General features: G+C 35.7%; 3 protein-coding genes and 1 pseudogene across 3 annotated transcripts; 2 read left to right on the forward strand and 2 right to left on the reverse strand.

Annotated features, from left to right (window-relative positions):
• Window positions 1–1453: 1453 nt before the first annotated feature.
• LOC149166937 (uncharacterized) lies at window positions 1454–2044 on the reverse strand. The gene has a single exon (XM_089430302.1). It carries the CDS (start codon window positions 2042–2044, stop codon window positions 1610–1612), a length of 435 nt encoding a protein of 144 aa, XP_089286428.1. The 3' UTR covers window positions 1454–1609.
• LOC149166938 (uncharacterized) lies at window positions 2033–4929 on the reverse strand. Its single transcript, XM_089431439.1, has 3 exons — window positions 4235–4929; window positions 2698–3008; window positions 2033–2567 (listed from the first exon to the last, which is right to left on the reverse strand). Exons 1-3 carry the CDS (start codon window positions 4544–4546, stop codon window positions 2105–2107), a joined length of 1086 nt encoding a protein of 361 aa, XP_089287565.1. The 5' UTR covers window positions 4547–4929; the 3' UTR covers window positions 2033–2104.
• Window positions 4625–20182, forward strand: LOC149166939 (uncharacterized; annotated as a pseudogene).
• A 323-nt stretch (window positions 20183–20505) lies between these two features.
• Window positions 20506–22133, forward strand: LOC149166940 (uncharacterized). Its single transcript, XM_089430304.1, has 2 exons — window positions 20506–20538; window positions 21051–22133. Exons 1-2 carry the CDS (start codon window positions 20506–20508, stop codon window positions 22131–22133), a joined length of 1116 nt encoding a protein of 371 aa, XP_089286430.1.
• The last annotated feature ends 1787 nt before the right edge of the window (window positions 22134–23920 follow it).

The following is a 23920-nucleotide window of genomic DNA, read 5'->3' on the forward strand; positions in this document are numbered from 1 at the left end:
ATATCTGGTACCCAATACAGGTCACATTAGGGAAAGAAAAAACAAATCAATGTACATGGTGGATTTATGTTGGCACATAAATACATTACTAGACAAAGTTATATGAGGAAAGAATGAAGCAAAGGAGGAAACATTTCTCATTCTTGATGAGCTACGACTGTATATGAAGACTTTGGACCAATGCATGAAGAGGATAGAAGAGCTCTTAGCCTCTCAGCCTAACTTTGGAAACTCTCCCAGAAGTGGCAATGCGCTAATAAAGGTAGATCCCTCTCACTTGTCTCACTCAACATGATTTGATATTATTTCTTTGGTTTTTTATTGGATTTTTGCTTATCAATATATTCTAATTACATAGACAATAAAGACCTTAAAACCAAATACTTAACTCTTTTGAACTCTTTTTTGAACACTATACATAGATACTACATAGATACTAAAGAATTTATAGTTTTGCCATTAATTTAATATCTTTAATAAGAAATTAAGATAACCCAAAACCATATATTATATATTATTTCAATTAATCAATAAAATCTTTAACCTATTTACCTTATAAAAAATATAACAATAAAATTTTTATTTTAAAATATTATTATGAAGAAAATATTTTTGTATATAATTATAAGAAGCATTATTGAAATACATATATTTCCCTCTCTCAATACATAAATAATTTTCAATAAAATATAAGAATTACATTAACTATGCCACGAAGTATAAGAAGTTACAAGGTCAAATGATGTGATAATATGAAAAAAGTTTAAAGCATGCTCAAGGGAAAAAGCATAAGAATGAACTAGATATGAAGGATATGGAAAATAGATAATATATAATGGGACTAATTGTTGGATAAATACGTTTCTGAGAATGTATAGAGTTATATTTTTATTTTAGATAAGTGGTTTTTAAAATATTTAAAAATAAGTATTAATATAAAAATTAAAATAAATACTAAATTACAATTTTTTGTTATAATTTTTCCATTCTAGAAAACTCACACAGCTTACAGTCTCTTAATTTATAAAAGGCAAATAAACCTTCATTTATATTTTCAAAGGGCAAGAATAACACATTATTTATTAAAGTTAAAATTTTTATTAAGTTCTGATTTGTATTTTTTTCAGGAAAAAAGATAATTTAATTTATAAATGAAATAAATTTTTTATTATTATTTTTTTTCCAGAAAAAAATGATAGTTTAATTTATAAATGAAATAGTTTTTTTCAACATTATTTTTTTATTAATTTTAATCAAATTCTAATGATTTTTTTTTAAACTTGAGTTTAAATTGTTTAATCTAAATATCACAAAGTGCTAAATCATTTATACATTAAAAATTTATTTTGGAAAACAAAAAATGTGGAAACCAAAAAATCTGGAAACCATATTCTCAGATTTTGATAAATTCAAGTTAAAAAAACCATTTTACCTATATAAAAAAAATGTCCATCATACAAGGATCTCTGGAATATAATGGAGATCAGCTAAATTTTCACATAGATTTCACATTGAATGTATGCTAGGGACTTCTTTAACTCAAAGATTAAACACAGATTGATCGTTGGATATCATTTCAGAGCATATGTTGTGTCTCTCTTGTATTCTCTCAATCGATCAGCAATTTCTTCTCCTCGTCGTCATCAATTTGTTCGTCCGTTTCAACAACACTGTAATCAGCAGGTGAATCGATACTATGCCGCTGCATTTCCAATTGGCCCTCAGATTCAAGGATTGCTCTGTCACGATCTTTCGGATATGATCGATAAAGAAGGGAGTAAATGAGGACACACAGAGTCATTGGAATAGCTATTGCTGTGTAGAGTGCCTTCGCCAATGCAGCAGCATTAACCCTATCTGTTTCTGTTTCAGTGGCTTTGCTCGACCCTTTCGGAATAGGTTTGTAGCCATATACATGTTGGGCCAGAATGCCAACCACTGGCGGAGCAAAGGCTGAGAGGATTGTTTCAAATGTTCGGTCCAAGGCATAGATAGTTGTTCTTTCCTTTTCAGCTACAATTTCTGCAAATATGGGACTGCACATAAAAAAAGGGTATAAACTTTGGATTCAAATACATGAATCAATGAACGTGCATTAATGTTGCTAAAATATGAAACATGCTACTTGCTTGTTGGTGGCAGCTCCGTTCCATGATATGAAGATTCCCATGATGAAAAACATTAGGCCATGTGCCAACCCAGTAGAAGGATCACGAGGCATGACTAGCAGCAGAACTGCACTCAAAGGAATAGCCAGACCTGAACTTAATTGCGAAAGAATAATCCTTCCAGCATTTGGAAGGCGTCTGGCAATAAGGTCCCCCATTCGCCCTCCAAACAATCCACCCAAGGAACACCCCACGGTAAACAGAGTCATCAGAAATGCAGTCTCTTCATGAGAGAAGCCAATGAGCTCCAGCCACATGGTTACAAACGATAGAGCCGACCATGGAAATGATCCCAAGACCCCTTGAGCTGCAAATATCTGAAAGCTCCGAATTCCCACCACTTTCTTCGCTTCTGCAACCATTATCTTCACGTCCGACCCCCCTTTCGTTCCATTTTCTCTAAAAAGATTCACAGATGCTATATCACTTGTACTGTTTAAACTGAACCACAACAAGTCCAGTGAAATTCATTTTTGATAGAAATCTATGCGCGTTGTTATGTATCAAAGGAAGTGACAGATATACTTACGAAGTTTTGGGCATCGAACCGTTTGAAAACCGCGGGTCTGTTGCAAAAGCACGGAGCAAAACCCCAATCACAACGCTCACTCCTGCGACTATAAAAAAAGAAATTCTCCACCCGGCTATCCCCATCACTGTTGTGGAAGCTAACAAAACAGAAAACATACTACCAAATATAGATCCAAAGCTGCCTGTAAACGCTAGCCACCCGAAAGCCGACCCACGGTTTCCTTCATCCGCCGAATCTGCCACGAGAGACTTAATTGCGGGTATTACTATTCCAAGTCCAATCCCATTCAATGCTCTTGATACTGCGACCTGTAAATCGACAGAGGCAATATGTTCATATAACATTATATCTAGCTATAAATCCAACGGGCTCATATTTGGGGAATTAATTGTCGACATGCATCACCTGGTTGCAGCAACTTTGCGGAAGCTGGAGCAATGCCCCAAACTTAGTTCGATTGAGGATTTCTTGAATATTTCAGAATTAAAGGATATGGCCGAGGTGAAACAATTGTCAGAATCAGAGAATCAGAGGATATGGGCGAGGTCCTACAATTGTAGGAATCAAAAGACATGGGCGAGGTCAAACAATTATCCACGCCTATGTCCTTCAAATTTTAAAATATTCTTAAAATCTACAATATACACAAGAATGCTTAAAACAATGCCAAGAAAATTTGCCCTTGCAAGTTGAATTGAGGTAATCATTTCAAAAGACATGGGCGAGGTCAAACAATTATCCACGCCTATGTCCTTCAAATTTTAAAATATTCTTAAAATCTACAATATACATAAGAATGCTTAAAACAATGCCAAGAAAATTTGCCCTTGCAAGTTGAATTGAGGTAGTCATTACAACAAAATTCGTTGAATTGAGGGAGTCATTACCTCCTTGCAGCTTTGCAATGTGATAACAAAATTTGACCATACTTTGAAAACCTTGAGTATTGCCAAGAAGGAATAGGCTTTAACTAGTACCAGACTAGAATCCCGAGAATATCGGGCTTAGTTAGTGCAGATTAGAAATCCCAACTTCTATTGGCTTTAATTAGTGCAGATTAGAAATCTCAACTGCTGTAAATTTTAGAATTTGCACAACAATATTGAGAAGGTTTGATTTTTTGTACTGGATAAATTCATAGGATCATGCTAATATGTATTCATATAACAACATAGATTGAAAACTTTATTCCATTTTTTTTAACATACAATAAAACATCTACAATACCACATCAATGGGTTAGCATTCCTTTTCAAGGAAAATGACATTTGGCCATGGGTTTCCATACTGAAAACCCAAACAGTTGGTCTCCGCTTTTTCAAACAGTTGGTCTCCGCCTCGTTAGACTACGCGTATTCTCTTTGCATCAATAACATACATACAGTAAAAACTACAATAAACAATATATTGTGTAAGAAAACAATTCCAGTGTCTGTTTTTCACCTCCTTAATGTGCTTACCTATTTTTTTTTTTAAGACCAAACTCAATAATATGCAATTTTCTGTTATGCCAATGAATGAAAATTGTCAGTACCTGAGCAAAAGTTGTAGAGATCCCAACGAGAAATGTAGCAACTGCCCACAGAAATGCTCCTAGAGCAATGACATGGGCACGATTGCGATGAATCGCTAGATATGCTGCCAGTGGATAACAAGCAGTTTGAGTTATAGATCTGAGTAGGGTGAGAGACCCTAACTGTGTTGGTGAAATATGCAACGCCAATCCAACCTCCTGGTACACCCCGGGCAACAGCGCTTCATCTGCTCTTTCCATGATCGCTGCCAAGTTGACCAATACCAGGGTTCTTGTTGGGTTCTCCACCCATGATTGGCATGAATATCCCATCTTCAAATCACACCAATACACAAAATCTGCTGTGCAAATAGGCCTTCAAAGAATCTCCCCACTTGAATACCAATTATAATGAATGAAAAACCATTTTTCGTCCATGAAATTTTCAGCTACAGCTTGTGTTCGAATCAGAGTGAGTGGAAACAATGGATTCAGAAGCGCAGCCAGGTAACCTCAATGAAGTCACCGTTGATATTGGCTTTTCGTTTGATTTTGGATCTCTGTGATAAAACTCTGAAATGCAACTTCCAAATTCAATGGAATTAATTCATATGTGGCTTGACTTTTTTCTCGAATCAGAGACTCGTAGGTTCCAGTAACTTGTGGATCGAAGGTTTCTTCCCCTTTCCCCGTTGAACAACAAAGAAAACTCCAAATAAATTGAGGGAGGGAGCACATTAGAATAATCAAATATTGCAACTTGCGCTACGCCATTCATAACTTTGACCACGTTAAACCATAAGTTACAGCCTGATTTCCCAAATGCTACATGGACCCCTGGCTTCCAACGTGCTTTCAGCCAATTTTTTTAATCAAAATACTGACTCTTTTGTGAGTCGGAAGGAGTCCTCGTGCAACGTGTGGCGTGATTCTATGATAATTTATATATTACAACTCCCAGAGAATAGAAAAGTTTTTAAAATGTGATTAGGTGGTGGTTAATTACTATTGAGCTAATCAACATTGACTATTATTCATGTATAAATGAATGATATATTCAGAAAGGTTTTTAAAATATGATTCAATGATATTAGTCATGAGGTAATGATAATTGAATATAATGTATTTATGAAGGTTATTTTATTATTAAAATATTTTTATATTTTAAAAAAATAATAAAATACAGAATGTGATGGTAATTTAGGAAGATGATTTAGATATTTCTTTAGTAATCAAAATAGTGGATTGTTATGACCATAATTAGTTTGTAGGATATAATTAAAAAAGATACATGAGAAATTAATTTCCAAAATAAAATTAAAGGAGATAGATGAGAATGTACTTAATATTGTCATTGTACTTTTGGCTCACCTCAAAAGAGAGATTGTCACTATTAAGACTAAAATTTGGAAACCACAAGAATTATAAAAGGTTTCATACTTCCTCAAAAATACATACCTTTCTCAAACACCTATTTATAATTAACATGATCATAAAAATAAACAATAAAAATAACTTTCAGAACATAAAGAAATCTCATATTTTTTTGCTCTAGTCATGTAGATCCACTATAACAATGTTGATGTAGAAAGCTAATACCCATTATATTTACAAATAACTAAATATTTTTTTATATAATGAACTTAGATGTGTGACCCCCTACACCTTGATTTCCACCAATAATACCTCCTCAACATGATCCACTTTATAGGTATGAGAAATATGAGAAGACTTTGACAAAATTGGAGAAATGGATTGGTTTTTCATTGCATCCTTAAAAGACACCTCAATGCATGTATGTGTGTTGAGTAAAGATTTCTTCAAATTAGTAAGGGTCTTCTAAACAATGCTTCTCAAATGGAAAAAATTTAAATACACACTGTTTTTGGATTATAAGAGCACTACATTTAGGTGTAGGATCTGCCATCTTCCTAGTCATTTCTAAGCTACTTGTCTCCCATACCCATGCTCATTTTCCTTGGAAACAAGGAACCAAAACAAAATCAAAGAGATGGAATTTTAGATGAAATCAAGTTTAGATATTGACATTGATGTGAATGGGAGGTTGAGTAGCCTATTACTAGTATTGGTTTGAATGAGATAAATTAATAATTAAATGTGTTGATTGGAGAATCCACTCCATTTTAGAGGGATAGGAACTAATTCATTTTAAGAGTCTCAAACTCCTAACTTTTGAATCATGCTTAGTTAATGTGGCTCCTTCAATAGGGTGGAAAAATGTTAAAGGTAAGAAGGACAAAAAGTTAACGGTAAGAAGGGAAAAAATAGAAACATTACTGGTAATATTTCTAAGGAAAAATAACTATATATGCATTACCAATGTAATTTAATATGGTAAGTGATCTATGCACCTGTTCTCATGTAAGTGGTGATGTACTCGGTTACCTTGCTTTGAACACCTAAACAATGTAATTTTTATTGTACAATGTAATAAAAACTACAACTAAATATAAGGTTGTTAACTTATTTCTTATATTTGAATTAGATTAATTTTTAACCAATCAAAATTAATTTTAAATCTTGTACAAGGACTAAAATACAATTTTATCCTAAATAATATCTAAAAAATAAAAATACATTATCATTACTATAATTAAATTTTAATATAAATTAATTTTAAATCTTGTACCAAGACTAAAATACAATTTTATCCTAAATAATATCTAAAAAATAAAAATACATTATCATTACTATAATTAAATTTTAATATAACCATATTTTTTTGAGTAACTTTTAAATAGATAAATTAGATATTATTTTATTACAAATTAATTTTTTACTCAGTAAAAAAATTCTCCATTTAAAATTTTTAATAATATTAAAGTTTCTTTTAGTACCATGATAACCATTTTTATTAATTATCAGAATAATTTAATTTACATAGCCATATTAATTATCAGAATAATTTAATTTACATAGCCATATTGTTTTCTGGCTACTAAATTGCCAAATTTTTTTTTCTAGCATAGAGAAAATTCTAACAAGTTCCCTGCCATGCTAGAAACCAGGGAAATGTCTGAATATACCCTTTATTGTAATAAAAAATGAGTTTCCCCCAAACTTACTATTCTACCCTCGCCCTCTCGAATTTTATAACTTTAACTTTCTCGAATCTATGTCTATGATTACAATTCATTTACAAATTAAAAAAAAAAAATAGCACTACCCTGACCAAAGCAAGCTTCAACCGACCTCGGTGGCCCTCGGCTCCTCCTCCCCGTTACTCGTTTCATCACCAGCATCCGGAGTAATAATATTAAATATTAAATTATTAAACAAAATAAGTTATTTAAAACATAAACGAAATTTTTTTAAACCAATGATGTATACACAAGAATACATATGATTTTGGGACCTTCTATTTTAAATACCGTTTTCAAAACGTATCCTAGATTTAAATTATAAATATAAACTAGCAGTTGTCCCAAAAGGTACAAAGAGAGACGGATAGGATTAGTAAAAGCAAGAAACCTTTATAGATAGTCAAGTACATACAAAGCTTGCTAGTGACCAAGACAATAACCACCATGACCATCCCGTACAAGCAGATTTCATACTAAAACAACAAAACCAAAACCAAACAATTTTTATCAATATATTAAGTTTAAAACGCGTTCATACTAAAAACTCAATAGATTATTGGCAACACAATTTATTTTTTTAAATAAAAAATAAATTACACCGTTTTACATGATAAATGAAAAACAAACCACTTACATTGCTGGTTGACACTACGACTAAAACATTAAGTAATTGTAATATGCTTTTCCACATTTTAATTTAATATTTTAAAATAACCGCGCGTAATCTAATCTATTTCTATTTCAACTCGTAAATTCGTTTTAATTTAGTATTTTCAACTTGTAAACTCATTAATTATTTCTAAAATTGCTGTCCACTTATACCATATATAAAACCTCCTTAATCAATAATGATAACCCCTCAAGTGAAGATCAGATCAACAATGGTTAATTTCAAATAAGAAAAAACATTGTTTACTTAAACCATGAGTGTTGAAAAAGAATTATCTAAATAAATTATATAAACATTAACCATTCCGCAATAGCAACATTATTTACTTGGATTATGTCAACATTTACCATTGCCTGTATTTCGAATTGAAAGACATTATTTTTTATTTATTTTATAGGTAAACATAGAAATAGAAATCCGGAAGGTAAGGTAGGCCCCGTAATTGTATAGTGCGATTAGAAAGTCGAATTATAATATTCTTAAACCAATACTTATTGTATTTATTGTATTCATATGTGATGTTTAATAAAATACAATTAATTTTGTGATCTATAAATAATTTTATAGCTATTTTTATTTAAACATTAATAATAATAATAATAATAATAATATAATTAACAATAATAATTAATAATAATATAATTGAAATGACAAAATATAAAGATTTATAGGAATGACCAAAACAACCCAATCTGCAAATTGACAATTAACAACTAGCTTATGGAAAGAGACCACGTTCCAAGCACTAAATTCAAGATTTTCCTTGTCCTTAACAACAGGAGACTGATAATACTTCTTGTAGAAGCATCGTAATCCAACAACCAACACCATAGCTGTTGCAGAAACAAGGATGCGACAGAGTATCCATGTCATCAAATGATGATCCTCCTTTTCTAAGACACAGGGTTTGATATCTTGAAAATCTTGGACTTTCCCCTTGAGTTGATTGCTGGATAGATCAAGGCATCTGAGGTTTTGGAGATCACCCATTTGCATAGGTATTTCACCAGAAATATCATTTCCTTTCAAGTTAAGCTCTGTAAGCTGTTTCAGAGACCCAATACTCGACGAAATGTTACCAGAAAGTAAATTTACTTGCAAACCCAATACATCAAGATTATGTAACCCATAAAGCGCATCTGGTATACTTCCTGAAAATTTATTATTGCTAGCATTGAAAACAGATAAAAGCCCTACCTTGGCAATCTCAGATGGAAGCTTACCTGAAAATCTATTACAGTCAATTTGTAGGTTAGATAAATTTCTAGCATTTCCAATATCTTTAGAAATGCTTCCTTCAAAGCTGTTAGAACTGAGATGTAGCAGCGAAACTCCTGGCAATCCCCATTTTAAAATAAAAAATATCAATTTTTTCCCTCAATCATTTCTATTCCAAAATATTTCAGAAATCAAAATAAACCCCGCAAATAAAAATGCAAACAAATTAGCCTACCTAGAAGTATGTTCTCTTTTGCATTGCATTTATGCTAAAAGGAAATGAAATGCAAAAAAACAGGGTGATATTGCATATGAAAATAAATGGATTAAAAACAGGGTGATATTGTGTATGAGAATAAAAGGATTTGGACTTTTTTGTATATGGTGTTTTAGTTTCAATGCCAAAAATTTGCTAGAGTGGTTAAGAGGAAAGCGATTAATGTTTGTTGGAGACTCAATAAGTCAAAACCAATGGGAATCCATGGTCTGCATGCTTCAAGCAGTGATTCCTAGCAATAAGAAAACTGTTAGTCAACAAGCTTCAATATTCAAGGCCCTGGTAAGCTGATAAATGTAGTTTCCATGGATAGTTGTGCATTTGATTATGTGATGAGTAATGAAGTCTTACAATATTCTTTCTCTTAAAAGGATTATGATGCTTCTATGGAGTTTTTCTGGGCTCCAATTCTGGAAACAAGTTTAAGAGTTTGACACAAGGTACACCATAGTTATTATGATTAATGCGTGTGTAAACTAAAATGATACAACGTAAAACTAGGGTAAAGAGATTCGGCCAGTTCGGCAAATGCAGAAAGGTGGATATCTTCCTTATCATGATTGATAAGGTCAAATCCAAAAACCTTTCCTGAGCCTCGCACATTGTTGTAAGCCTTCAATGATGTTTTTGCAGATGCCCTACCTTGGATTGACCAATATTTTCGGTAAGGGTTGAGTGCCATGAATGGAACTGTTGTAGTTGTTGTTGTAGTTGGTGGAGTAACTATAGAGGGCAAGGTATCTTCAGCCGATGAAGAGCTAAATTGGGATGAACCTGCCTGTGCATGTTGTAGCATCGATGCATCCTTCATCAATGCTGTTGAGCACATCACAACTTCAAGCTCAACCACTCGGATGGACCTTATGTAAACAAATGAGAAATGAATTAATGAAGATTCCATTTTCCTTCTTTTAATGCAAGAAGTGTTTAGAAGGGAAAAAGTAAAAGAGGGTGACTTCAAATGGTGGGCCTTACAAGGAGTTTTTAAGCACTGTGCAAGATGCTTTTTTAAGTAGAATTATTGAGCCAATTTGGATGTCTCCAGATACAACTTGTGGGCCATATGCGGATGGTAGCAAAGTCTTATGTTGATGTGTTCCATCAGATAAAGTAATGTGGAAGTGCGAGGATGTTGTTTTTAATGAGGTAACAAAACCAACATCGATTATCTGAAGTAGTGGTTGAATCTCGGTGCAACCATTCAGCAATAGAGGAATGGCATTCGTTGTCAAGGTTGTCTCCATAATATTAACAGGAGGTTTCTTTTTCCCGTGATAGGAGTACCTGCAATTCATCAATTTCACCACAACACAAAATTCTAGTCAAAGAAGATGTGATATGAATGCGGAATCTAATCTAACAAGGCTAACTTTTGATGGTGAAACAATAATAAGGGCACAACCTACACGGGGAGGAGAATAACCTCTCATATTAACCACCCAAGGTAGACCACATTAACAAAATGCTTGTTATTTGATTCAGTGACAAGGTACATATTGTGCAAATTCGGAAGTACCTCAAGCGACTCAAAGATCCTTATAGTCTTACAGTACCGTCAAAACATCAATGAAATAGGAACATTTGCCAGCCATTCCTAATACTGATCCTACCCATTAAGAGATGTGGTTCAATCAAGGCAATTGCCATGTATTTCGCTCACTTAATTTACCCTTTGCAGACCCTTTTTAAAGGCTGACTGGACTCCTTATGGCTTTGTAATAATTTTTTATAAGTGGTTCATATTAGTAGGCCTTGGAGGCATCGACATAAAGTGCCCACACTTAGGGCAGGCAGTGTGAGACCCATCACTTGGAAGCAGTGTGCTTCTTTTGTGAATCTTGTGCATAATTCATGATATATTAACTATTTTCTGAACAATGCACAATTTTTTTTTTTTAATATGCTATATTCGGGTGTACTCACTGTGCTTGTGCATTTTTGCACATTATAGGGAATCACTTTCATTAAACATATGTTGAATAGCAGCCATTGCATATAACAAACATGTTATTCAAAAACTACGTATAGATATTGAATCTGAAAGTTCACACATTCCTTCAATCCAGGCATCTAGAAGAACTATCTGGGGCCAAGCTCATGTTTGTAATAAGAGCTATCTGGGTCCTCCCTCTTGTCAGAAACAGGACCCTGAAAACAACATCCAGACCATAACAACAATCAGATTCCATCAGTCACACAACTGTGGCCAGATTGCAGACTATCATGGGCAGTTTCTATTTATTTGCAGCCTGACCAACCCATCTAAATGCAACGATCTGCAAAAAGAGGAGTAATTCAATTCCCATTTTCTTTTCGTACAAAGTTACAAAGAGGCAAATGGAGTATGATGTGCAAGGGGAAAGAATGTGGGCAGTTTCGATATAATTTTAGCCTTACCAACCCATGTAATTTCATGGACTGCAAGGAAGGGCTTTGAATGACCTCGCCTCCTACCTATCCTTAGGTGTGCACAATCAAAATTTTCTCTGAAAATGTGTGCTCATACCATGTTTTGTCTAATAGTATTGTTAGTATGTCAGTTTCTTAAGCAGCACACATGCAGAATTCAGAGTAGAATGACATGGATAGGCCTCCACAATATTTTTTGGATAATTTATACTTATTTGTGCACTCTAGGGTATGTCTGCCTAAAACTATATATTTCTTGTAAACCTACGCTTATGGTTTAGCCACAGTTTTTTAGAATATAAATTCCAACTGTTTTTGTGCAAAAAAAGAGCAAGTTTAACACAAAGAAACTGTATAGAAGATTGTGTGTTCATAAAAGATGTTAGAACCTGAAAGGTACTGATCAAATCAAAATGACAGGTCTTAAATATAAACCAAAATATGCAGAATCTGGTGAAGGGTGTGATTTAATTTATCTTAATTGCAGATTGCAGCCCATTTCTTGTTGTAATGGATTAAAATATTTTCATTAATGGAACCATTGTTTTGAAAAAAAGAACTTCTGGCCAATAAAGTAATGGTTCATTGTTAAATCAACCGAGTGCTAAGCCATCCTTCAGGATCCCGTTCTCACTATGATCTGCCGCACTTCCATCAGATGAATTTAAAAAAGGATAAGACCATATGCAAAATGCAGGAAATTTCGATGGAATAACCTTTAAACCTGGCACCTAAGCCAAAGGAAGCCTCTCTTTGCATTGCAGCCCCTTGAGGTATGTTTCTGGGAAGCATTCCAATATATATCTATATATATAAACTGCATATACTAAATTATCTAGAGGTATGTTTATGTTGATGTATGTTTATTAGAATTTACAACTGAGAACAATGTAACTTTTTAATTGGTCTTATTATTTCACTGCTCAGGTGCTCATACCATGTTTTGTCTAATAGTATTGTTAGTATGTCAGTTTCTTAAGCAACACACATGCAGAATTCAGAGTAGAATGACATGGATAGGCCTCCACAATATTTTTTGGATAATTTATACTTATTTGTGCACTCTAGGGTATGTCTACCTGTTGATGCCCCGAAAATCGTTGTATCAACATTGGGGGATAACCACCCGATCCGGACCTTAATACAGCTCCTTTTCCGTTTGGAATGGTGGCTCCGACTGGGGATAATGGGACCAGTTTCCCAACAATGAATAAATGGAATGAATGAATGATTGATTGACTAATCTAATGATAGGCGAATAACTTAATTTATTAGTGAAATAAAAAGAATTACTACTAATCCCGGGAACTATTGTACTTTGAGGTGTAGCGCTTGATGATCTATGTTTATTAACATGCATGTAGATGACTCCATCTAATAAACATGGACATTTACTCATTCAAGGATTACTTTTCTTAAATAGTTAAACAAGGTGATTAACGCAATATTGCTACACTCATCATTTATATCATCAATACATATATGATCAAAAGAAAAGCATTACCATAAACATCCAATAGTGGAGGGAATAAAGAAATGTTGTTAAAACACATATATATATTTGATAATAGCAAAGGCGATCAAATAACAATTCATATAAAAAGAATGGATTCAGACATAGATAATAGTACCATATGAGCTGCGAGTCACTCTCCAATATCAATCGCTATTTGAAATTCTTCCTCTAACGCAGAAATACTTTCAAACAAAGACAGTAATGCACATTTGCATAAAAGCTTTTTTGCCAAAATCAGAATGATTGGTCCAGTTTTATAAAAGAATATGCCTGAAGCACAGTAGTGCAACTTCAGGTTTTAAGTCAAGTACAAAACTTTACGACCCTTTCTAAAAACATGAAAGGGTCTATAAATACTAAATTAAACTAACTATCTATGAAACTGAAATCCTACTTAATTGGTATCAAATGATTTTGAATATCTCCTTCTCAGCAACCTGGCAGTCGGCGGCATGAATCATTAAGTAGGTTGTTTGCCTCTAAACTTGAGCTGACTTATCGCAAGCATTGGCTCCACTTCAGGCAGTTTGTTGAGGCGAGAGTTAAGCTGGGCGGCATAGGTGGCATCCTGAATATCGGGGATAATATACCCGATTGCATCTGTAAGGCATTTGAGGGCGGCTCTTTGACTGTGTGGTTTTACCAAGAAGAACCAATAGGTGTCCCATGTTAAACTGTTAATTCCAGCAATTAATCTCCCCTTTTCCTCTAGATCTGGATAACATGACTACTCCAATGTTTTCACTGCTGTCAATTTACCTGGAGTGCATTAGGAAATCATGTTTGACAAGTAGAGAGTATTATTAACCAATTCAACTAAATTACTTGTGGTTGATTTGCACCTTGAAATTTCCCTCTCTGCTTTCATTAATTGGGACTGCCATTCTGTAAACAATATTTCTTTATGTGACTCTAAAATTCTTGGTAAATTTGCCGCTTGTCCCTGATCGGTATCTTGCCAGTCAAGAAATTCAGTTAATGTTTCTTCAGCTTGATCTAATTCTGTTCTAGCCTTTTCTGTTCGTTTACTTATTGATTCCGTCAATTCGCATAGTGGTTCCGCCTGGGCGATTTGTTGACATAGAAGCTTGATTTGTGCTATTAATGCCTTATTTATCTGTAACGCTTCTAATTTGAATTCGGTTATTTGTGGAACGCCCTTTGTCTTCTCAAGCTGTGCTGATAGTTGAGAAATTTGCTCATCTTTTGACTTCAGCATTTGTTCATTTGCTTCCCTCAGTTATGCCAAGGCTTCAGACAACTCTTTCTACTTCTAGATTGCGCTGTGATCAATCCTCTGTTTCTCTTCCCGTAATTGTTGAGTTAATTGATTATTTATTTGCTGTTGTGTTAACAATTGCTGTTCTACCTGCTCCACTTTCTGTTGTGCTTCTGTTAGCTGTGTTTGCAATAAAAAGATTTCCTGGTCTTTTGTTTTTAATAAAAGACTCACCTCTGATGCCTTGTCTATTGTTGCTGCCGAATAGGCTCCAGCATACTGTGATAGTTTTGTTAGGTCATCAGAGGGGTCAAATTCCTCCTTCCAAACCACATTGCCCGTGACCGTCTGTTCTGGGAAAAGGGAAGGTTGATCAGTCCTTCTTCTCTTCCTCTGTCGTTTTACCACAGCTTTGTGCCTTGGGCTATAGAAGACATCCAAGGGAGGAATTTCTTCTATCTGCAAAATGATTTGATCGGAGGGGTCCTTTTGGATTATTTCTACTTCCTTTGAACTGGGTAGGCCGCTGGTTCCACTTAGAACCTGTTGTGAAGTGGTTTCCTGTGTATCTGCTGCTTTAGAAGTTTCAGTGTCCTTTGAACATTCAAGACTATTGATAATTGAATCAAATTGCTGCCATTCCTGGAGCAATTTGGGATCAATTTGAGTATCCACATTCACCTCTATGTTGCTCTGTTTCTGCTCCTTAGTCTGGGTTTCCCCTCGCACCGTCTCTTGTTCTTTGTTCTGGGTTTCCTCCTGCACTTTCTCCTGTTCTTTTGTTGTAACCGAAGGTTCCTTTGAATGTTGTTGTTTAGGCTCGCTTGGTCTTGTTGCTGGGGTTGTTGCTAACAGATCTAGAGGCAGAGTTTGCAACCTTTGTTCTCTAAGTCTGTTGAATTCAGCTAACCCTTCATCTTTGTATTGCATTATGGCCAGCGATCTAACCTGATACATTGATTCAGCTGAAGAGAACAGGTCGTCAAACTTATCTTCTACATGATCAAACTTTGTTAATTTGGCCTGTTCAAGTGCATTATAGGCGACTTTGTTGGGATCAAATCGCCTATTTGGGAGAGTCGCTAGAGTTAATGATTTCATTTTTGTAGCTTCTTTTTCTACATGTTTGAAATCATGCAAATTGTAGACACCACATCTCAGAGGAAAGGAGGGCCAGACCTGCTTCTTATTCTTCTTGAGAGTTTGTGTAACTCCTTCGGCAATAATCTGATAGGCTATCTCCCTTGCCAGCAGTTTATCAGGTATGTACAAAGGAAGAACATGAGGTTCGGCTTGGCTGCCGAAAATTCTTACATAAGTAAATTTCTCCTCTCCGAACCATCTTCCTATTGATGTTAAATCAATCCCTGCTTGGTAAGAAATTTTGGGAGCAGGTTTATTAAAAATAGAATAATGAATGGGTAACATGAAGTCGTTGCAGACTTGGTACAAATGGTGCTTATAGGAAGTCTTCCACAATTTCTAATGGTATATGTGAATAGGCGTGGGGTCTTGTGGAGTCCACCTCCAGCCGAGTACAGGAAACTCAGAATTAAAACACAGGGTATCTAGTATATAAGCACTGTAGTAGAATGGGGGAATAATCCTTTCTGAGACGGAAGTTTTAGTTCTAAAACTAAGAACTGTGGTCGCTAGCTTATCTGACAGTATGGTTGCCCAATCCATTATCTCACTATTACATGTCGCTTCCATCAAGGGAACCATTTCTATAGTGAAATTAGCGGAATCGTGCAACCCCCACAATCTACACATCATTATCCCAGCATAACAATACGGAGAACATAGAGAATCAACAGAGTACTTACCGGAAGTTTCATGCTTGTGTTTCGCCGGATTTTGCCTCCATTCCCGAATGGGTTCGGATTCAGTTTCGTTCTCATTTCGGAATTTCTCCAGAAATGCCTTGTTGTATTTCTTCTCTGGCTCAGGCAAATGATACATTTGCCTCAAATCATCAGCCTTGAATGAACCGAAGATTCTCCCATCTCTGGTGCAGATTTCCTCAATTGCCCACTTTACTATATCCGTATATGGGAGAATTTGTTCCCGAGCCGCTATCCGATGAAGGAAAGAGTCGGCCAAGTCTTTCAAAGTACCATTAGATTTTCTACTGGAACCTGCTGTAGCTTGTACTGCCGTCACCTTTGGTTCTTCGGCTTCGATCAAATTATAGGTACTTTGCCAAGTGGTCTTGGCAAGTCCTGAACATGTAGTATCAGATATTAATCCTTTCTTTTTATTTGCTGGATCAGCGACGACTTGTCCTGTGGCTGGTGCAGTGAAAGCGACTATGGTTTTCTTAGACTTCTTCCCCATTCTGCTTGAATCTATTGCTTAGGAAGAATTCTGCACAGTAGTGGAAATAAGCGTAACACAGAGAATTGGTAGAGAAAACCAAATACGAGTGAGATATATTGATCAATGCATGATGAGGGATTAACTTAAAAGTGGCCGCGGATACAATCTATGAGAAGATTTTTTAAGCTTACTATTTCATTAAATGGCCATTAAAACCTGCCAATCCTTTAAATGCTCATCATATCTCTTATCGGCCGCATGATTTGTTTAAGCGTGCCTTGGACGTTTTGGCGGTTGAGCGCAGGTGAATCACTGTTTGAAAGATAAGGCCTTAAATACGAATTAATCGTAATACCTCTGCTTTAACGACTTTTTGAAGTTTGTGCTTTTGGCTTTATCGCAATCGAGTGTCGGGGAAAACTTAAATCTTCATATTGACACCTTTTGAAATCCCCGATCGCCGATAGCGATATCGCATCGCATCGCATTGGGAGTATGGGCACTTTAAAAAGCATGCATGGTATATCGCCGATTGCCGATAGCGATATCGCATCGCATCGGGGCGAACGGGAGTTTATCGCATTGCATCGGATCGAAAGGCACTTTAATTATGGGAACTTATGATTTCCGATGTCCGATAAACTATTGCATGTTATCGCATCGGAGCAAACCAATGGGTTTTTAAGTTATGCCTCCTTTGTCGTTGCGATATGCGATCTTGCGATCGCTTTATTGCAATGATAAAAGATTGATTATTTATATTATAAGACCAAAATTGGTTTGTCAAAAAGGTTTTTTTGTAATGTTTTCATTTTGTTTTCGAATCTTTTCGAATAATACAAAGTTGATACCAATCAAAACTAAAAGGGACCCATTTCATATGATAGTTTTGTGAATAAAAATGATATGAAATGGGGGGTTGTTGTAGAGCACAACACTACCTAAAACTATATATTTCTTGTAAACCTACGCTTATGGTTTAGACACAGTTTTTTAGTTGGAGTATGGTTTAGCCACAGATTTTTAGATATAAATTCCAACTGTTTTTGTGCAAAAAAAGAGCAAGTTTAACACAAAGAAATTGTATAGAAGATTGTCTGTGCATAAAAGATGTTAGAACCTGAAAGGTACTGATCAAATCAAAATGATAGGTCTTAAATATAAAGCAAAATATGCAGAATCCGGTGAAGGGTGTGATTTAGTTTATCTTAATTGCAGATTGCAGCCCATTTCTTGTTGTAATGGATTAAAATCTCTTCATTAATGGAACCATTGTTTTGAAAAAAAAGAAATTTTGGCCAATAAAGTAATGGTTCATTGTTAAATCAACCGAGTGCTAAGCCATCCTTCAGGATCCCATTCTCACTATGATCTGTCGCACTTCCATCAGATGAATTTAAAAAAGGATAAGACCATATGCAAAATGCAGGAAATTTCGATGGAATAACCTTCAAACCTGGCACCTAAGCCAAAGGAATCCTCTCTTTGCACTGCAGCCCCTTGAGGTATGTTTCTGTGAAGCATTCCAATATAAATAAATAAATAAATATATATATATATATATATATAAACTGCAGATACTAAATTATCTAGAGGTATGTTTATGTTGACGTATGTTTATTATAATTTACAAATGAGAATAATGTAACTTTTAATTGGTCTTATTATTTCACTGCTTAGAAATATAGGCTATATCTGAAAAGGTTAAGTGGAGTGGCACAACAGCAAACTGGAATGAACTCTTCTTTTGGGGGAACTATAGAAGCAGGTGTTGGACCTATGGGTTTACTTGGAAGGTTGGATCTTCAAAGGCTTGCAGCATCATGTCAAATATCACCTCAAGCACTGGTGACATTACCAGCTGAACTTCTTAGACAAGTGAATCCAAACAATGGGTTTGGCTTGCCAAACATTGCTCGGACACTGCTTTTACAAGCAACATTTCATCTTGTAAAATCTAATCCTTTAAATAGAGGGAAATTTGGGAAACCATTGATGAACAGTCAGGGAAATTTACTTCAGGGACTCCCAAGAATTATAGAGCTGAAGCAATTTTGCCAGCCACAGCAACATATTCCTTCCTTTGGAAATTTGGGTTTACCAACCAATGATACATCTGCAGGATTTTCTATGCTGCAATAGCAACACAATACAAGTGCAGAAGTTGGCAGTGTGGATTGTGGGATAAACAACAATGGAGCATCTAATCCTTAAAACAATGCGATGGTGATGGAATTGATACAGCAACAACAACAACATCAAATAAACCAACAACAACAACAACTGCAGAGATCTGCAACACAACAACAACCTGGCGGACAACTTCAAGGTTCTTAGTTTCAGAGTGCACAAGTCCTGAATTTGCCATCTGCCAGTATTGTTGGGCCACAAGCCCTTCCAAATGAAATTAGGGGGAGGGCTACTTTATCTTCTCTAGCCAATGGCAATAGCAGTCTTGGCAATAATAGTATTGGAACCAAACAACAATGGAGCATCTAATCCTCAAAACAATGCGATGGTGATGGAATTGATATAACAACAAAAACAACATCAAATAAACCAACAACAACAACAACTACAGAGATCTGCAGCACAACAGCAACCTGGTTGACAACTTCAAGGTTCTCAGTTTCGGAGTGCACAAGTCTTGAATTTGCCATCTGCCAGTTTTGTTGGGCCACAAGCCCTTCCAAATGAAATTAGGGGGAGGGCTACTTTATCTTCTCTAGCCAATGGCAATAGCAGTCTTGGCAATAATAGTATTGGTGCTCCTGGTTCAGGGAAATTAAATCGTATGCCAATGCCAGCATATGGCTTGGGTGCAACTGAATCTAATGTACCATAAGGAATTGGACGGATGTCAACTGTAGACTACAAGAGCCAGAATGTGCACATTCTCCAAGGAAATGATTATTCCATTTCCAGTACTATTTGTTTATCTTCCCCTTTAACAACATCTGATATTGAAGGTCGAATGAACACTTTAGGAATTAAAAGGTTGGGTGGCATAAGTGACATAGTTGGTTCTCCAACTCTAAGTAGTTCTGGAATAAGTTTTGGCACATCAAGTGGTATTGGTCAGAATTTAAGCCAGAAGCTTCTCATGGAACCCAGGGCTTGAATGTTCCTGTTGTGCAAGATCCAGGACAGGTTAGGAGTTTTGGATTTGTTGGGAAAGGACCAAATCTTTATGCAACAGCTAAAGCTATATCATTCAACCATGATATGTCTGCCTAAAACTATATATTTCTTGTAAACCTACGCTATATGGTTTAGCCACAGGTTGTTAGAATATAATTTCTAACTGTTTTTGTGCAAAAAAGAGCAAGTTTAAGACAAAGAAAGTTTTTAGAAGATTGTGTGTTCGTAAAAGATGTTAGAACCTGAAAGGTACTGATCAAATCAAAATGATAGGTCTTAAATATAAGTCTTTTTCTTTAGTTTAATAACCATTTTGGGGAAAAGAAAGCATCTTCTAATACAAAAAATTTTGGAAAATAAATGTCTTGAGCTAAATAGGTGTGCTAAGCCATCCTTCAGGATCCCGTTCTCACTATGATATGCCGCACTCCCATGAGATGAATTTAAAAAAGGTAAGACCATAAGCAAAATGCCGGAAATTTCGATGGTTCACTATCTAATTCGTCTTAGATTAACGTGATTAAAATATTTTGTGGCTGTCATATATGCCTATTGCTCTAGGTTTCATATGGAAGTGGGCATGTCTTTTTTAGATGTAATTGGCTTCATTGAAGTCATTTGACCTGATGCTGAACCTTTCAGCAATTCTTTCTTTTTCTATGGGGTTGTCACATTGTGCAGAACTATAGCTTCCACAAACTCTGTTATTAGAGTTTATGCTAGATCCTTTCTATTTCGTCACAACTACGTTGTGCCTATTATTGGGTTCTTGTTCATAACTGAGTTGTATGTATTTATTGGAGAGTTAAAATTAAGAGAGGAGATAGGGGAAAGGATTCATCATTCAACTGACTTTACTCTGTATTTAATATATTTGCTTTTGTTAGTATTGTTGTCATATTATTAGAATTTACAACTGAGAACAACATAACTTTTTAATTGGTCTTATTATTTCACTGCTTAGAAATATAGGCTATATTTGAAAAGGTTAAGTGGAGTGGCACAACAGCAAACTGGAATGAACTCTTCTTTTGGGGGAACTATAGAAGCAGGTGTTGAACCTATGGGTTTACTTGGAAGGCTGGATCTTCAAAGGCTTGCGGCATCAGGTCAAATGTCACCTCAAGCATTGGTGACATTACCAGCTGAACTTCTTGGACAAGTGAATCCAAACAATGGGTTGGGCCTGCCAAACATTGCTCGGACACTGCTTTTACAAGCAGCATTTCATGGTGTAAACTCTAATCCTTTAAATAGAGGGAAATTTGGGCAACCATTGATGAACAGTCAGGGAAATTTACTTCAGGGACTCCTGAGAAGCATAGAGCTGAAGAAATTTTTCCAGCCACAGCAACATATTCCTTCCTTTGGAAATTTGGGTTTACTAACCAATGATACATCTGCAGGATTTTCTATGCTGCAACAACAACAAAATAAAGGTGCAGAAGTTGGCAGTGTGGATTGTGGGATAAGAAACAATGGAGCATCTAATCCTCAAAACAATGCGATGGTGATGGAATTGATACAACAACAACAGCTACATCAAATAAACCAACAACAACAACAACTGCAGAGATCTGCAGCACAACAGCAACCTGGCAGACAACTTCAAGGTTCTCAGCTTCACAGTGGACAAGTCCTGAAGTTGCCATCTGCCAGTATTGTTGGGCCACAAGTCCTTCCAAATGAATTTAGGGGGAGGGCTACTTTATCTTCTCTAGCCAATGGCAATAGCAGTCTTGGCAATAATATTATTGGTGCTCCTAGTTCAAGGCAAATAAACCGTATGCCAATGCTAGCATATGACCTAGGTGCAACTGAATCTAATGTACCAGAAGGAATTGGATGGATGTCAACTGTAGACTATAAGAGCCAGAATATGCACATTCTCCAAGGAAATTATTATTCCATTTCTAGTATTGTTTGTTTATCTTCCCCTTTAACAACATCTGATATTGAAGGTGGAATGAACATTTCAGGAATTAACAGAAGACATGGACAAATGTTGAGGGCTTTGGTCCTATTATACTGTTCATCTACGGACTAAGTTCCTCCCTCGAGCCATCATTCCCCCTCGAACCTCGTCTATCTTCTGTATTTAGATTCGATATGAGTCAATAAACTCCCACCAGATGCATCTGAAACATGGCGTACTGGGGGAAGAAACACTGCAGGCGCAAAATGCAGGTTAAAATGGTACAGATTCATCGGGGGATGTTGGTGGATTGTCACCACATATTATATTATAATTTATACTCATACCTGGCATTTTGGGACTTCATCTTTTGCTTATGAATCGATCGATCAGACTCTTGCAAAGTAGTCCCGTCAGCCGGCCTCTGGTAAAGGATATTTGTTTTTTTTAATTAGGCTGAGAGCAGTCAGTCTCGATGTTGGATGGAAGGATCATTATCATTTGTTCACTTATAAGATACTATTATCGCTAGGATTGTGCAACCGTGGCGGCAACAATTTCTCCTTACCCCGGAAGTGAACCAGGTCATTCTTGTGGCCATGTTTCCTCTTAGTCGCCAAGCTTCTCCATTGCTTACCTCGCATTTTCTCGTTTCTTTACACAAAACATTTAAAACAAAAAGTAGATTCTTTGGTTTAAATTTCTTTGGAGATTTGATCAGTTAGGGTTTCTTCTTCTGTAGCGATAAAATTTACAAAGCGTTGCTAGGGTAATTTATATAATACAGCCAGGAATCAGGAAAAACCAAAGCGTTGCTAGGGTAATTTATATAATACAGCCAGGAATCAGGAAAAAGAGAGAATGGGATCAGAAAACCCATTTTTGAGAGCACTAACCTGCAATGTAAACAGAAGAATTCTGACAACCTGGGAACCTGGGCAAACAATTTCTGAACCGGGAAAGAGAGTTGTACCTGCCATTGAAAAACCCAGAAGTGAAAAACCCAGAAGAGAACACTAAGAAAACACTGGACTAAAATTAAAATGTTGGAAGCACTGACCTGAAAATTGAGCAGGAGCAATTTCTGAACAGTAAAACGTGAGTGAACAATTTCTGAACAGTAAAATGGAGGTGTAAACAGTGTATATGGAACAACAGAGGGCTAGGTCGTGCACAACAGATTGCACAGCAAAAACGAGACACATTATTGCAGGAGTAAGTGGAAAAGCACAAAAACATTATTGCAGAGGGCGTGGAAGACAACATGGAGAGCAGAAAATGGACGGATATGGAAGAAGGGGCATTCTTTGTGCCGTCGGGAGCAGGCGCATCGTCCAGCTATGCGAAGGCTTCCAGCGTCTCTTGTGGCTTCCCTCACAGGGAACGCCGGCGTCCTGCCCTCCAACCCCGACATCCATGAATACCTCCGCGCCTGAATACCTCCGCCCCTTCCTTGCAGCGAGGCCGATACGCAGGGGCTGACGTGTTTCCTGAACAAATACGAAAACAAATTGCCCACAAATTGCCCGCTCTATGCCCGACGCCAGGTGTCAGCGTGAGAAACAAAAGGACGACGAAAGTCCCTTTCAAAGGAAGGCCTATCGGCCTAATTATTTAAATGGAACATGATAGAATTTATTAATTTTTTTTTTTTAATATTTTGGCTTTTGCTAATATAAAAATTTGTGTTAAAGATTTCACAGATTCGGTTTTGATTATAAAATTTTAATTTAATTTTAAATTAAAAAAATCAATTTATCTCCAATACTATTTTTAAAATAAAATTAAAAAATTAAATAGAATAAGTAAATTTAATTTATAAAGAAATTTCAAATCAAATTAAAAAGTATGGGTCAAGAGAGCATATGACTTCTACAATATATTATTATAACATTTAACATAATTGGTAACCTGCGATA

This window comes from Pinus tabuliformis, chromosome 5_1 (assembly GCF_031772625.1).
Source record: "Pinus tabuliformis cultivar Carrire ecotype Pingquan chromosome 5_1, CPIR1, whole genome shotgun sequence".
In the NCBI taxonomy this organism is placed as follows: domain Eukaryota; kingdom Viridiplantae; phylum Streptophyta; class Pinopsida; order Pinales; family Pinaceae; genus Pinus; species Pinus tabuliformis.